The sequence below is a fragment of the Penicillium atrosanguineum genome (assembly GCF_028827265.1).
Source record: "Penicillium atrosanguineum strain IBT 20685 chromosome Unknown utg000003l_segment0_segment0, whole genome shotgun sequence".
Taxonomy (NCBI): Eukaryota; Fungi; Ascomycota; class Eurotiomycetes; order Eurotiales; family Aspergillaceae; genus Penicillium; species Penicillium atrosanguineum.
This window is the reverse complement of record NW_026623135.1, coordinates 3,282,026-3,298,192: the sequence shown is the minus strand read 5'-3', so window position 1 is coordinate 3,298,192 and position 16,167 is coordinate 3,282,026. Positions and strand designations below refer to the sequence as shown.

The 16,167-nt window shown below is 52.5% G+C and overlaps 5 protein-coding genes across 5 annotated transcripts; 2 read left to right on the top strand and 3 right to left on the bottom strand.

Annotated features, from left to right (window-relative positions):
• Positions 1–23: 23 nt before the first annotated feature.
• N7443_004667 (asparagine synthetase domain-containing protein) lies at positions 24–1,837 on the top strand (the record flags this gene model as incomplete). Its single annotated transcript, XM_056884723.1, has 2 exons — positions 24–701; positions 752–1,837. 2 exons carry the CDS (start codon positions 24–26, stop codon positions 1,835–1,837), a joined length of 1,764 nt encoding a protein of 587 aa, XP_056743001.1.
• An 836-nt stretch (positions 1,838–2,673) lies between these two features.
• On the bottom strand, positions 2,674–3,256 carry N7443_004666 (uncharacterized protein; the record flags this gene model as incomplete). The annotated part of the gene is made up of 3 exons (XM_056884722.1): positions 2,674–2,904; positions 2,977–3,093; positions 3,149–3,256. The coding sequence occupies 3 exons, from the start codon at positions 3,254–3,256 to the stop codon at positions 2,674–2,676; spliced, it is 456 nt and encodes a 151-aa protein (XP_056743000.1).
• Positions 3,257–3,958: 702 nt separating this feature from the next.
• On the bottom strand, positions 3,959–6,256 carry cpcA (amino acid starvation-responsive transcription factor GCN4; the record flags this gene model as incomplete). Its single annotated transcript, XM_056884721.1, has 2 exons — positions 3,959–5,287; positions 6,242–6,256. The coding sequence occupies 2 exons, from the start codon at positions 6,254–6,256 to the stop codon at positions 3,959–3,961; spliced, it is 1,344 nt and encodes a 447-aa protein (XP_056742999.1).
• Positions 6,257–7,580: 1,324 nt separating this feature from the next.
• On the bottom strand, positions 7,581–9,423 carry N7443_004664 (uncharacterized protein; the record flags this gene model as incomplete). Its single annotated transcript, XM_056884720.1, has 4 exons — positions 7,581–8,284; positions 8,341–8,860; positions 8,913–9,111; positions 9,173–9,423. The coding sequence occupies 4 exons, from the start codon at positions 9,421–9,423 to the stop codon at positions 7,581–7,583; spliced, it is 1,674 nt and encodes a 557-aa protein (XP_056742998.1).
• A 4,086-nt stretch (positions 9,424–13,509) lies between these two features.
• Positions 13,510–16,038, top strand: N7443_004663 (GcvT family protein; the record flags this gene model as incomplete). Its single annotated transcript, XM_056884719.1, has 1 exon — positions 13,510–16,038. One exon carries the CDS (start codon positions 13,510–13,512, stop codon positions 16,036–16,038), a length of 2,529 nt encoding a protein of 842 aa, XP_056742997.1.
• Between the last annotated feature and the right edge of the window lie 129 nt (positions 16,039–16,167).

Here is a 16,167-nt window from a genome sequence, read left to right as displayed (position 1 = left end):
ACCTCCATTGCGCCTCAGCTATCATGTGTGGAATCTTTTTCTCCCTGTCAACAAGGATCACTCAGCCAAATCAAGAAACGAGGGGTTTGCTGGAGAAACGAGGTCCGGACAGCACACAGACCCACACAGTGTGCAGGGAGGTCAAGACACAAAATGCAGTGTCCCAGCTGCAACAGCATCTCACCTTTATCTCGACGGTGTTGTCACTAAGAGGTGACCATGTTTACTCACAGCCACTAATAGATTCATTGACCCAATCTGTGCTCTGTTGGAACGGCGAAGCTTGGAAGATCGGCGGCGAACCGGTCAGCGGCAATGATACTGAACGCGTCTTCAACTTGTTCTTGCAGGCCGTGAAGAGCGATTGTAATGATGCCTCTCAAAGACTTGCTGAGGCTGCCGCAACTATCTCAGGACCCTTTGCTTTTGTTTTCTATGACGCGGTCAATGCTCGACTCTTCTTCAGTAGGGATTGTCTCGGCAGGAGGTCTCTCTTGCAGGGGTTCGAGGAAGACGGTAGTCTCAGGATATGCAGCATATGTGACGGGTCCTCCTCGACATTGTTTGACGAGGTAGGCTTTGCTGGAATCTATATGATCAATCTTGATGCATACCAAGACACATCTGCATCTCCTAAGGATCAGTACAAGATTGAGACTTTGCCGTGGAGCTCTGACCCTACTCCGCCCGCTGGTCATATTGTAAGCTTGCATTTTGGCTTCGGCGTTATTATCTCTAACAGGTATCGCAGAAGAACCCAATCCCGCCGATGAACATGTTGATCCCAACAGAGCAACCGCTGGCATTGAAACAAGAGACTCCATGTGTCATAGCGCTGGAGACAAGGCTGCGTCAATCACTTGAATTAAGGATACGAGATGTGCCAGAGCCTCCTGGCTATGTTTCAGGGAGCAGTGCCAAAGTCGCAGTTCTCTTCTCAGGGGGCTTGGACTGCACCCTTCTGGCCCGTCTCTCACATGATATTCTACCGAGCAACGAACCGATCGATCTTCTTAATGTAGCATTTGAGAACCCTAGAGTCACAGCAGCAGCAAATTCAAACTCAAAACAACAAAACCCTTCCTCGACATCGCCATCACCATCTCCCATCTCCGCCTACGAGGCCTGTCCTGACAGGATTACAGGTCGTTCCGCATTCGCAGAGCTTCAACAGGCGTGTCCTGGGCGTACCTGGCGCTTCGTTGCCATTGATATTCCCTACACCGAAACATTATCACATCGAGACCAGGTCAAACGTCTAATGAGACCCCACAATACAGAAATGGACCTCTCTATCGCATGTGCCTTGTACTTTGCATCTCGTGGTCAAGGAAGAATCCACATCCCCAATACAGACCCAGAACCCTACGCAACCTCAGCGCGCGTTCTCCTCTCAGGCCTCGGTGCAGACGAGCTCTTCGCCGGGTATGGCCGCCACGGTATCGCCTTCAACCGCAACGGCTTCGAGGGCCTGATCTCCGAGATCAATCTCGACGTGAGCCGACTCGGACAGCGCAATCTTGGCCGTGACGACCGCGTTCTTTCTCATTGGGGTCGAGAAACTCGCTTCCCATTCCTGGACGAAGACTTCGTCGCGTGGGTGCTTCGCGCGCCTGTCTGGGAGAAGTGCGGATTCGGACTTGCTGAACTACCAGACTCCGATCCAGAGGCACAGACGATTGCCACGCTTGACAAAGAGAAAATGGCACTCCGGCTGGTGGCTCTAAGACTGAGCTTGCCAAGCGTTGCTCGTGAGAAAAAGCGCGCTATCCAATTTGGTGCGCGCACAGCCAAGATGGAGAAAGGCCGTACGAAAGGCACCGATATCCTGATCTAAATCGTATAAACTTTCTTCCCTTCTCCTCTCTTATCCACTTATACCCGTTTCCCCCTCCCTTCTCATCAACAAACCCTCCCTCCCTCCCTCTATCAAGGCCTCAGTCCAGCGGTGATGACAAAACATGGAAACAGATACTTCTGAAGCCTCATCCCATCCAGCTTGAAACCCAAGTCCATATTTCTCGTTATCTACTTCCATGCCCTTCATGGAGTACCACTCCATCTTTTGATCAAGTGGACTGTCCACTGAGCATTATCGATCCTTGTCCTTCCTCAGAGCAACAGCAGTCCTTCTGGGCGGCGCGTAGCTCGATGATTGATGAAGAACCTGGGTATGCGAAGTGAATGCAGTCCATCTTGAGGGCATGGAAGCGACGAGAAAGAATGGCTAAAGGGGGGAGAGATGGGGCTCATGAAGGCGATAAAGGCAAGTCTGAGCTGGTTCACTGGACGTCTATCATAGAAGCACTACTCGTAGATCTAGAGCCCGAATCAATCCAGATCGGGTTATCTCCGAGACTGTTACGGTCCGTATAGATGACTACCGCATTGATTAGCGCTATGGTGCGCCAATGCTAATATAAGCGGCTTTTTACCACTGCTTTCTCCGCCCTTTAACCTGAAGGACGAAGGCCAATGCCTTATTTATTCTCAGCTAGTAGGTCGTGCTTTCTTGGGCACGCTATGGCCCTAATCACCACGCTAGATGACCCTCCACGCAGTCGCCGATAAGATATATTCAAGAATCTTTGCCCTAAGATCCACGGTCCAACCCCTTCTCGTTCAAGATGTCTTAATAATATAATCCAACTTGTCCAAGTAAACCCCAACACCCTAGCCATACAAATCAATAGCCTGACCCAGCATACCATCCAACCGATCCCTCATCCCCTCAACCTCCTTCGCAAACAAAGGAACCTCTCCAATAACAGCTTCGCCCAATGCATCAAACCCGCCCTCCAGCATAGTCAGGATAGTCCCCATCGGCGCCGTGAACGGCGTCTGGGACAAAATCTTATGTTTCCCAATAATAGTCCTCAACAGTGCTTCCTGAGATTGCACAAACTACAATTACCAAATTAGTTGTCACTATCAATGCATAAACCATTTCAGACGAGTTCGGTCACGGAAACTGACATTGTAATAAGATGATCTAATACCCTCCTGCTCAGACTCGGAACACGCATGCGAAGAAGCATGGCTAGTATCCTCGGTTATCTGAGTGAGTTCTTGTCTGATGTTATCGATGACTTCCTGTGATTAGGGGTCAATTTGAATCACCGCGTGGGTGAAGAGCTCTCTTTCTTACTGGAAGCTTGGTGTCATGGTTCTCGAGATCAACCTCCTTGGCGAGGTCGTTAGTGTTGTCGGCCCATTTGGCCATGCCTTCGAGGTTTGTTTGTCTGGATTGGGCCATTGTGGATGTTTTTCTATGGGAAGGAGTGGTTTAGATGGAAGGGGAGGTGTAGGAGATTTGGGGATCTGATTGAAGGAAACTTTCTTGGTGGGGCGAGGATGCCCGGCGCTCGCGGGGTGTGCGCAATTGGGTGGCCTACGTCAGAGGATCTTCGTGCATTTAATAATATTTAGACTATTAGTTATATTTATTCTTGTTGTAGATCGTTCGGAACGGATATTGGGTTGGATGGTCACTATAATCTTGGTTGGCTGTGGCGGGGTCATCGGGCTTGGGGTCCTGGTGGCAGGGATGGATATCCGCACAATGTTGAGCCTCACTAACGAAAACTACCAAGACAACTACCAAGACACCTACGAGTCTGTTGAAAAGAATTGCGACTTGAGAAAGGAAATTATATTCTCGAATTAAACAGTAAAAGCAGAATAGCAAGAGCCACGAGTCAATCCCAGCGTCAAGGCGAGGGAGACAATCAGAACCGGCTAGTAATAATAGTGGAAACAATTTGAATAAAACGTAAATGCAGAAGAAAAAGAGATCGGACGTCTCATTTCGAACTTTTGACAGACTCCGAGAAGCAAGCTCTGGAGCCTGGGTGAGACGGAGGAGGAGGATCAGGCTTGACCCATGCCCCGCGCCCACCACACCGTGGGAAAGATAAAGCATTCAACGCGGGAAAGAGAAAACATGTCGTGAGAACATTCACTGATAGGTCTGCTGAGCCTTCAACTGGGCCTTGAGCTTTTCGATGAGCTGGTCCTTAGCGGCTAGCTGCTCCATGAGATCATTGATCTGGGTATCGGCGGCAGCCTGACGCTGCATCTTGCGAGCACGGGACTTACGCGCGGCCTCGGTGTTACGAGCACGCTTGGCAGCGAGGGGATCGCTGGTGTCGAAGTCGACAGGAGACAGCTCCTTGCGGGCACGGGAAATACCCGATACTGTGGAGTGCTTGGTGGAACCAGTGGCAGAGACAGGCGAGGCCTTTGCGACAACGCGCTTGGGAGCAGGCGATATGGGGAGCGCGGGCTTCTGGAACCGAGGCTCCTTGGCCTCGGAGACGGTAGAGAAGCCAAACTCAGCGTCGAAAGTATTTAAGGTTGAGCCATCGTTGAAGAGCGAGGGCCACTCGGAAGTCACGTCCACGTCGGTGAACAGTGGAGAGGCATTCTGGCTGAAGGTGCCAGGTGAGTCGAAGGGCGGAGTGCTCAGATCAGTGAAAGCGCTCGAGGGAGGAACTGAAGTCTCGAACATCAAGTCCTTGGGCGAGACGGTGCCAGAGGGCACAGCGGGGGAGAAAGCGCCTTGAGCCTCGTGGTCCAGTGGCAACTGGGCGAGGTCAAGCGGCGAAGCCATGCCGGAGTGGAACCCGGCAGAGGGCAGACCAAAGAGGTCGTAGTCGTTTTCTGATGAGGCAGTGTGAGCGACTGATGCAGCAGAAGAAACGGACAGCACGAGGTACTTACCTTGGAAGTTCGGAGTCGACATGTTGCGGCGATAAGCCAGATAGCGTTGTTTTTGTTTATCTGTGTACGAAGGTGGAGTGGAAAAGCGGTTGTGCGGAGCGTGGTGCGAGGAGTGAGACCAGTGGGAAGGAGACCGGGGTAGCTTGGTCACTCTGGGATCTGGAACAGGAGAGCCAGGTAACTGCTGCTGAAGATGACGGTGCAACTGCAGACTAAAACTGTGTCGTCGAGGATTGTTTTGGGCCAAAAAGGGCTGCAAAGCAGATGGCTTAAGGGCAGTACTCGAAGGTGCTGGAGCACGCAAGTCTCTGGGACGAGGCTGCGGACGGGACACTGGAGCGGGATAGAGTACGAAGTCCTCTAGCGCACTGTTGTTGTTGTTGTTGTTGTTGTTGCTGTTGTTCAAACTGGAAGCCAAGGGCTGGGTGGGCGGGGGTGTGGGAAGCCATGATTGCTGGGAGTAATCCGTGGTGAACGACGTAAAGTCGATCGTGGTGGAGGTGTTGGGGGTAGAACTTGAGCTACGCGAAGCGATGCTGAAGTTCAGAGGTTCCTGAAAGGAAGACTCTGAAGAAAGTTGTTGAGGGGAGAAAAAAGACGTTATTCCCGAGGGATTAATTGTGTCGTTCTCGGTTGAGAAAGACGAGCTTTGAAGGGGGGAGCTTAGAAAGCGTCCATGTTGGCAATCGGATGTCAAAAATGGTTCAGTTGTGCGCAGTATGGTGGAGAGTGAGAAAATGGATATGATAGAAGAGGTTTGTAAATCACGGGTGGATGGAAGGGAAAAGAAGGGGCAGGCATCAATTCGGGGCACTCAGGCACTTCTTAAGCAAAGTTCTGTGCGGCGGTGGAGCCCGGCACCCAATCAGGAGCGAGAGCCGCACGGGGCTTAGTCAATGCCGCCGTCACGGGGTGTGAGTCACACCGTTCTGGAGGCCTACGATTGGTGGAGCGTGCCCGGGCCCGGTACCTGGAGGGTACTTGAGCTGCTATGACGCTGTCGCTATAGATCCAAGTATAGATAAGTAGAGTGGTATCGCCGAGGGGAATTGACCAATGATAGGGCTGATCTTCTCCGTGAGGCATGTCTAGGCATCCGCACATCCGCGACGTTTTGGAGGCCCCTTTCTAGACCCATGAAGTCCCCAAAGCATTGAACTGCAGATTGCCAACAGGCAGCCTCAAAGCCAGGCCAGGACGCGTACATCCCGGACATATCAACTAGGCACTCACATACTTCTACAGAGCCAGCGATGGCGCACACGGTGAAATCAGTCCTCGGAATCTCGCCGGAGAAGAGGCTATTACCTCCGACCAGGAAGTAGCAAGCCCCACCGATCTTTTCCCAATTGTCTCCCCGCGGTGGGCTGTGCCGTGGTCCGTGTTCCCTTTGAATGCCTGCTTTCTACTTAGCGTTGCCGAAGGGCGTGGAAATTGACTTTCGCGCACCCACTGGCTTCGATCATCGTTTCAGCATCTTTTTTTTTTTTTTTTTAAAAAAGAAAAAAAACAAACAAACTTGAGACTGTCCCATCTCGATTGTGCGAATTTGACAAGTCTCCTGCGGCCTCGACAGTTCCCAATCCAGCGTCATGCCGGACTTGGGTAACCGTAAACCTAGAAAGCGCCAGGTGATAAGCCCGTGGCTTGAGGCTTACAAATACGCCCTGGGCACATGTTCAAATTGATGGCTTGGCTGACTCCGAAAACGCACGCTATCTATCCGACCCAAAAAAAACTAGAATACTGGATCCCTTTGTGCATGTGCTCTTATTGTGCGAAACAAGCTTGAAGCGAAGCCTAGTGTTAAAACCCAGGCATAAGTTACTGTAGAAGGCCTTAGGGCAGGCCATGAAACCCACAGCCCATCATTGTGGATCCTAGCATCTGACGTCGTTCCCAGGCATAATCTTCATGGTCCCGGTACAGGCCCATCTAGATGATTACCGTTCCTCTTCACCGCTGATTGCAAACATCCATGATTATATCGGAGGTAGCTGACTGGATATTAGCGCTGAGTTCTCCGTCCCGCAGATGTGATATCAAGGGTGCGCTTCTACCGTTGCAGTCTAGATGCACCCCAGAGCCCACCGGCCACGCATCTCGATCGAGACTAGCATTGCTTGCATAATGGTGTGCAGGTTCCCACTTGACGCAAGGTGACCCAGCAACCTCGGGAGGCTCACTACTTAATACCATGACCTCCGGAAATACTCATGCACTACATGGGAAATTAAGAAAGATATAAAAGCAAACTGAGAAGATTCTATTAAGTATTACCTATCGCAGTACGTGTCCACGAAGCACTAAGAAAAACCGCGCGAGACGGAGACAACGGTAGACAACATCAGAGGGGCTATTTGAACGGGACAAGTCCACGACAAACAGACACCCTTCCTCCCTAAAGGGTATCCAACACGAGCAAACACAAAACCAAACGGCGGCAAAGTGGTATCAATCTAGTCGGGCGACACACCACGTAACGCATAATGACGTCGCAAATCGAGAATCGGTTGCAGGACGCTGGTCGTAAAAGGAATGGAAGTGGTGTCAATAGAGCACCACAATGATTATATAGAGGTTTTTTGGGGCAAAGAAACAAAAAAGCGACAGCGGGTATCTCATTGGCACCCCTTCCAGCATCAGGGTCCAGGGGAAAGTAGACCATAATCACTGGAAGAGGACCAGTGGCGAGGCAAAAACAAACAAGCAATTGCAGAGAAATGGTATCAAGTCCGTATTTGCATCCTTCAGGAATTCATGCCGGGAAACACGAGTCCTTCAGGGTTAGGTTGAGTCGACAATGGGTAGGACAAATCCCACCATCGCTCGAACTCTTTACGCCCAGGGGACGCAATTCAAGCAGCAGCCTGAACGGGGGTGGCGGCAGGAACGGTGACGTTCTTGGCCTCCTCGGTGGCAGTCTCAGCGGGCTTGGAGGCCTCGTCGACGGCGGGGGTCTCCTGAGGGGCAGCCTCCTCGGTGGCAGGGGTCTCCTCGGCCTTGTCGGCCTTGGTCTCGGCCTCGGCGGCAGCGACCTGCTCGTTGTCGAGCTTGACAGCTTTGCTGTTCTTGCGGAAGAGACCGCCGAGCTTGTTGGCCTTGACCTTGGCCTCCTTGCCCTCACCGTCGGTGACCTCGGTGTCGGAGGTCTCGGCCTTCTTCTCCTTCTTGCCGAAGGCACCGAAGAAGGAAGTGCGGCGCTTGTCCTTGAGGTTGGGGGTGGCAGCCTCGGCAACAGGAGTCTCGACCTCCTTAGCGGCCTCCTCAGCGGGGGCAATGACGGCCTCGGGCTCAATGGGCTGGACGGCGGCCTCCTCAACGGGGTTCTCAAGCTGGGGAGCAGAGCTGGAGATGGTCTCCTCAGCGGGGGCGGTGGCCTCCTTCTCGGACTTCTCCTGAGCGGGGCTGGTAACCTTCTGGAAGAAGTTGCCGAAGATGGAGGAGCGCTTGTTCTTCTTCTCCTCCTTCTTCTCTTCCTTCTTCTCCTCCTCGGGCTTAGCCTCCTCGGTGGTCTCCTTGGGGGCTTCCTCGGTGGTCTCAGCAGCAACAACGGGGGCGACTACGTATAAAGTTAGACAAATGATCTTTCAAACGTGACTGTTCGGGAAAACATACCCTCGGTGGTCTCCTCGGTGGCGGGAGCAATAGCAACAACCTCGGCGGGAGTCTCAGTGACGGGCTCGGCGGCCTTGGCCTCCTCGGCGGTCTCCTCCTTGGTCTCCTCGGGCTTCTTCTCCTCGTTATCCTTCTTGCCCAGGAGGGTGCCGAAGATGCTGGAGCGCTTGCGAGATTGGGAGCGGCTCTTGGCAGCAGCCTTCTCCTCCTTCTTCTCCTCCTTGGGCTCCTCGGGCTTGAGCTCCTCGGTGGTCTCCTTGGGGGTCTCCTCCTCGGTTTCGGTCTTCTTGGTGGCAGCGACAACAGCGGCGGGCTTGGTCAGCTTCTCAAGCTCGGCCTTGTAGCCTTCACCGGAGACAATGGTCTCCTTCTCAGCCTTGGCCTCGGTGGACTTGGCCTCGATGGCGGCGACCCAGCTGTCACGCTCAGCGGCGCTGGAGGCCTGGAAGGTGTGCTTCTGGCCAGCGACCTTGAACAAGAACTCGTTGGAGCCCTCCTTGGTCACATCAGAAACCTCAGACTATTCATCACATGAGTACGAGTCTAGTCATTCCACTTGTAGTTGAACATACCAGGTTGAAGATGCCAGCCGGGGTGGCCTTGTCTTCAGCGCGCTTGGTGAAGAACAAGAGACCCTTGCCGGTCTGGGTGGCCCAGGCAGCGGTGGGGTTGGCGTGAGCAGCCTTCTCGTTCTGGCGGAAGATGGAGAGCTGCTTGGCCTCAACAGCCTCGTCGTTGAAGTAGAAGAAGCGCTTGGCGAAGCGGAAGCCCCTATGCGACAAGCTAGGTTAGCTGACAATTCTGTCGTCGCATAGCGATGCGCTCAACTTACTTGACCAGACCGGGGGCCTTGTAGCCCAGGGTACCGTCGGTGGCGGGCTTGATCTCCTCCTTGACCTCCTCAGCAGGCGCAGCAGCCTCGGCGGTCTCGGTGGTCTCGGTGGTCTCGGCAGCGGTCTCCTCAGTGGCCTCAGTCTCCTTGGGCGCCTCAACAGCAGGAGTCTCGGTAGCCGGAGCCTCAACAAGTGTCTCAGTGGCAGGGACGACCACGGGGGTCTCCTCGATCTTCTGAACGTCGGACATGATTAAAAAAAGGGTATTAATTGGGGGTATCGATTAAAAGAAGCTGAGCTTCAGAAGAAAAGGCGTTTGGGTATCGGGGGTATCTTGAGAAAAGCAAAAGAAAAGAGCTGGAAGCCCGGGTATCACAACGTAGGAAAGGGGGGGTATCCTGGGAGAAGAAAGGGAAAAAAAGGGAGGGAAGGGCGAGAAAAAAAGAACGAGCATGGGGGGACACTTGTTGACACTCAAAGAGGAAAGGAGCTGCAGGGAGCCCAGTCCTCGGTGGGGTCTGCGCTTAGCTAACGTGCTTCAGGGGGGGGCAACTTACTTTGGTTTTTTTTTTTGGGGTTTTTCTTTCTATTTATTTAGATTACTTTTTGTCATATGTTGATCTATTTCAATCATGTTATTTCATTTTTGGGTCGTTTTCTGCTGTATCTGCATGAAACAGTTCAGTCGGTGATGGAATTGGGCCCGTAGGTTTATTGGCCCGTAGCACCAGACTGGGTACAAAAAAGTACTAAGTACAGTACGGGTTTCTCTAGACTAGCATCACACCATGAACTCGTCCATGGATCCCCCCTAATTTACCCGTCCCTCTCGGGTCCCGCCCCGTGCAAATTAACTGCCTTCGTTCCCTTCAGACTCAGTCGGTCACCCGATTGTATTGTCAACCGCCGTTGACTCCCGTTACACACTTCAAGGGGGAGCAACTCCCAGCTCCCCTCGAGGTTCTTTTTGACCTATAGACCCCTCGAAGTACAGGAGGGGACAGAAGCAGGATAAGGGAGTGGCCCCAGTCACTTTCCCTTCTGCATGGTGATCAGCTAGGGTTAAGGCTCGGATTCGCTCACATGGCGCTGATCCTTAGTCGGATCCTGGTTACCGGCTTGTCCTCTCTCTCCCAAGAGGCGCGTGTGTCGCGACAGCATCTCATGACCGAGTCTCCTAAAGTTTCAACTCTATGTATGTACATATCGCTCCAGTGGCGAGCAATTCCTCGTGGCCAACCAGCACCGTTGCACCAACCCTCCTTCGGGTTGTCGTGATGACGCCGGTCCTATCATCGTCTCCTCTCATCATCTTATCCATACCCAAATCCCATAACGGTGCGTCCTTGCCATTCTTTACGTGATACGCGTATCACCGGAGAATACAGAAGACGGAGAACAGGAAATCTGAAATTTCGGATCCACCGACGGGATCGATATTGGTCCCGATTATAGTTCCCCTTTTCAGTGTACTGTGGTGAAGAGTCTAGTTTTTTTTTTTTCCCTCAGTTTCTAGATGTCCCGAGCTAGTCGTCTTGAGACCCACCAAGTGGTCCCGTGTCTTAAGCCATCTGTCATGGTGGCTGGGCCAGCCCTACTTCTATACGATGTACGAGGTGTAATTGGGTCTTTCCTTTGTTTCGGATTGTCGGTTGCCTACCCATGGTACATGCCCATTCTCGATCGTGACTCACGAGCCCTTGACCTTGTACGCTGGTCCCAAAGACGGAACATTTCCAGTAATGATAGCCCACACGGCTAGATCCACTTGCATGTGCCCAATGACATACTGAGGCGGGCCCCTTTTTCAGTGCTACCCAGGCTAAGCAACTATTTTGCCAATCCTGACCTCCTTCCGCCCTTTCTCCGCCCTCTCGCTGAGACCCATCTATGGCCAGTGCCGTTGTAGATCATTATGCCGGAAATCCTTTGCTGTCAGCTTTGCCTCCCTGCAAGTGCCATGCCGCCAAGGAGAGACCGCTTAGCCGTTGCCAGAGCGTTGCTGGCGGAGACGCCCGCATGGCACTCGACAGGTCTATCACGAAGATCCCTCGGGGCAATTACTTGCGGTGTACATATCTGAGTCTGGGCGAAACCTTCCCGTCCATCTAAGCTCTACTCCCAATTCCCGCCGTCGATTCTAGCGCCCACTAGCCCAGACACCCATTTCTCTGTAACCATGGCACCCTTTGATGAGGATGCGCGCTCTTTCGCTCCGTGAATCTCGGGTGGGTTCAAAGCGCGGCTAGGCGCCCGGAGCCTTCTGGACCTGGTGTCTTACCGACGGACTTCTCCCGATCCCCGAAAATAAAAGAAGTTGTCGCGAGGACCACTGTACAAAGTTGCAGCCCACCCATGGAAAATAGGGGAAGGCTCCACACAAGCTCGTAACTGATTCATCCACTTTTTTTTTTTTTTTTTGGCGGCGTAAACAAGGAGGCCCAATTATTGTACTGGTACTGGTTATCCTGCCCAATCCTAGATTCCCACCAAAGCGATGGCCTTCAGGGTTATAGATATTAAACTGCAAGGCATGAGTCGTTTTGTGACAGCTCATCTGCCTCAGGCGAAGAATGTCACATGCCTCCCCCTTTGTTGTCACGTGCTGTGAAGAGCTCGCTTACCACTAGCGCGGATTCAGAAAGTACTTAACAGGCCTCAGCGCCCGCCCATTCCACCTCTTTTTCTTTTCTTCTTCATACTTACCTTGTTTGGGTGGCTGCGATCAACACTGCGGCCCACCACAGATTGGTCCCTGCATTGCACATCGCGGCGGAACAGTTTGTTCAGCGGGCTTTTGGTCCTCTGACAGGCGCATTCTTTGGCACTTCCACCTCGTGGACCTTTCTTTTCATCAATCCTTGAGTCAGTGACTCGGGTTTGGAGAAGAGACATCTTCGCCCTAGTGAATCTCTCGTAGCTTCGTCAGTATCTAAGTTGTCCGAGCGCTGTACCCCTCCGTTGGATCGCCAGCCTGTCCTCCATAAAATAAGCTTGCCCATTGGGCTTGGGACATCCTCAATAAGTCTTGCGAGCGCGTTGCAAGGATCTTGTTTTCGTGAACGCTCTTTTCTATGATTGAATACCTATACACTCTATATACCTACGGGAATATCAGAGGTCTAAGCCGTACCTAGTCACTTATTCAAGGTCTCGAGAATATTTAAAATTCACTAATAATCCCGCTTGAAAGAGACGCGCATATGGATATATAGTTCTCGGTGCGCGCTGTCGAGAATTTTGCCATGTCCGCACCGCAAGAATCGCCGACCCAGAAGTCTTGCGAAATCAACCGCGCAGACTTTATGACCTCATCCAATAACTGCAGTATGGATAGCCAACGTTGATTAAGACTGTACATCTTCTGAGTCCTCGTAGCTCAAAAGCTATAAACATGCCTTGAAAATTTATCTGGTGGTATCGATATATATATCCCTCGTCTGGGTGAATGCCCGTCGTACGCAGGCCTGTAGATTTCAAACACCGAGATCCAAAATGAGACGATGCTCAGACAGATGATCAAGTGGCCAGAATTAAAATGCCATTGTCCATCTAAGATATAATTCGATTGGCCCTATAAGGTCCGCATGCATGCATGTGCCCATGGGCTTTCAAGTACAAGGTTGATGATAAGACGGAAGACGGAAGACCTTATCACGGCTCGGCTTTGGCAGTAAGGCCAGAACGAACAAGTGGCAAGATAAAGATAGCACGATAAACCCAACCCAAGATAGCAAACCTCATATATGAACCAATGCCGGACCGTTCCCCACGGCCAAAGGATGGCACCCGCACACGTGAGCGGCCTTGAACCGGACCGCCTCATGATCCTCCCCGTCATTGCGGGAAGGCCAATCATCTCCCGTTATTACCACTCCGAAAATGGAAGTCTCATCCATTGTCCAGGATCTGGCTCGGAAAGGCCCAAACTCAAGTGTCGATGTCGCCGCTGATACATCCCGAGCGTCTTCCAGCTCAGAGCTTCTCATCTCAAAGCTCCGTCTTGATTAGAGCATTCTCCTCTTGCGCAACATCTTGTACTATTTACGACGATAAGAGCTTTATACAACAATCGATGGCAACTCCCACTTTACCTGTTTCGGGAAAATAAACCCTGTATCCTTTGTCGGTTTTACTCACCCAGACGGTCCGGTTCACGGTGTACAAGCCGATGCGGGGCCTCAACTGCTTCCACCAAGAACCCACCCTATATCATCATGGCATGTTGCCTGCGGGGAGAAAATCTTCTTCCCCGCAGAAGAAGAGCTCCCACGATCTAGGTTTAACATAAAGGAAGCGCCCTCATCTTCTTGAAGGGATCAATCGCTTCTTCACAATGGCACCCAACCAACGTGTTGTCATCATCGGCGCCGGAATCGTGGGCACCAATATCGCTGACGAGCTGGTATCTCGGGGATGGAACGATATCACTGTCGTTGAGCAAGGCCCGCTGGAGATGCCGGGCGGCTCGACATCCCATGCCCCGGGCCTCGTGTTCCAGACTACCCCTTCCAAGACGATGACCAGCCTCGCTCGCTATACTATCGAAAAGCTGCAGTCAATTGAGAAGGATGGACAGAACTGCTTTAATCAGGTTGGTGGTCTCGAGGTCGCGACAACACCGGCTCGACTGGAGGATCTCAAGCGCAAGCATGGATATGCCTCTTCATGGGGAATTGATGCACACCTCGTGAGCACTGAGGAGTGCCTCAAGATGTATCCCCATCTGAACAAAGATATGGTTCTTGGAGGTCTCCACATCCCTACCGACGGTCTTGCACTTGCTGCTCGTGCGACACAACTGCTCATTGAGAGGACGAGCAATGCCGGTGTTCGCTATCTAGGGTTGACGCCCGTCACTGGCATTGAGAAAACCGGCCGCCGAGTGACGGGTGTGATAACCCCCACTGGCACTATTCCCGCCGATATTATCATTTCCTGCGCCGGATTCTGGGGCGTCGAGATTGGCGCTATGGTTGGAGTATCAATTCCCCTCCTCCCACTGGCACACCAATACGTGAAGACAACAGATGTACCGGCTCTTGCAGGACGCGAACTCAACAATAAGATGAACGGAATGAACGCAGCCCTTCCTATCTTGCGACACCAGGATCAGGACCTTTACTACCGCGAGCACGGTGGTCAGTATGGAATCGGTTACTATGGTCATCGCCCTATGCCGGTCGTTGCTGGATCATTAGGACCGACAGGCAAGCATGTCGACGAAATGAACATGCCCTCTCGCCTTGAGTTCACATCCGAGGACTTCGATCCCGCCTGGCAGGAGTCTCAGAAGTTGTTGCCCATTCTACGAGGTACCAAGCTCTCCGATGGCTTCAACGGCATTTTCTCATTTACTCCTGATGGCGGTCCTGTCTTCGGCCAGGCACCCAATATTGATGGATTCTGGGTGGCCGAAGCTGTTTGGGTAACACACTCCGCCGGTGTTGCACGAGCCATGGCAGAGACTTTGACAAACGACCGCTCCACGATTGATATGACCGAGTGCGAACTGTCTCGCTTCGAAGAGATTCAGTTAAGTCGCTCCTACATCAACGAAACCTCAGCACAAAACTTCGTTGAGATTTACGACATTCTCCACCCGTTGCAACCAAAAGAATCTCCCCGAAAGCTTCGCACCAGTCCTTTTTATAGCCGACAGAAGGAGCTCGGCGCTTTCTATCTCGAGGTTGGCGGCTGGGAACGCCCTCAATGGTATGAAGCAAACGCGGAACTGGTCAAGTCCCTTCCAGCGGAGTGGAAGCCTGTCGACCGGGATGCCTGGTCAGCGCAGTTCTACTCCCCGATCACTGCAGCAGAAGCTTGGAAGACACGCAATGCCGTTGCCATGTTTGACATGACTACTTTCCATCGGTTTGAGGTCACAGGTCCCGGGGCTGTTCCTTTGCTCCAAAGGCTGTGCACAGGGGATGTCAACACCAACACAGGTGTCATCACCTATGCTCTTCTCCTTAACGACCAAGGCGGTATCCGCAGTGACATCTTCGTATCAAGACTTGCTGAAGACAAGTTCCAAATCGGTGCCAACAGCGCAACCGATCTAGCTTATCTTACTCGTGAAGCTCGTCGCCAAGGACAATGGGTCGAGGTTCGCGACTTGACCGGCAGCACCTGTTGCATTGGTCTCTGGGGTCCTCGGGCGCGAGATGTTATCGGTACCATTACCACGGACGATTTCTCCAACAAGGGCCTGCCTTATTTCGGTGTCAAGAACGCCATTGTCAACGGCATCCCGGTCACAGCCTTCCGAAAGTCCTATGTCGGAGAACTCGGCTGGGAAATACAGACTACCGCGGACTACGGCTCACGGTTGTGGGACACTATCTACCAGGCAGGCAAGAACCATGGACTCATCGCTGCGGGCCGTGGCGCTTTCAACTCTCTGCGTCTGGAGAAGGGTTATCGAACCTTCGGCGCCGATATGACCACAGAGCACAACCCCTACGAAGCTGGAGTCGAATCTGCCATCAGATTCAGCAAGTGGGAGGACTACGTCGGAAGATCCGCCCTCGAGCGTCTGGCTAAAGAAAAGCGCACTCGTCATCTGCGCTGCCTGACTGTCAACGATGGCCGCTCCATGATCCTAGGTAAAGAGCCCGTGTTCCACAATGGCAAGTCTGTTGGCTATGTCACCAGTGCAGGATTCGGTTTCACCGTCCGCAAGCCCGTCGCTTATGCCTGGCTTCCTAGCAAGCTGGGCGAAGGTGAATTTGTAGAGATCGAGTACTTCGGCCGTCGCATCAAGGCCACTGTCACCGCAGAGCCGCTGTACGATCCCGATATGAAGCGCCTCCACGATGTCGGGCCAGTTGTCGTTTCGGCACCGATTAGGTCTCGGTTGTAATAGATCGGCGATTCGATTCATTCCTCCTTTTTGTTTGTGTTTAGCGACGCCTTTGGCGATAACGTCTTGTTACGAGTTTCAATGTCAATGATTGTTATGAAGTTTTGAACATTTTGAAGACAGCAGGAC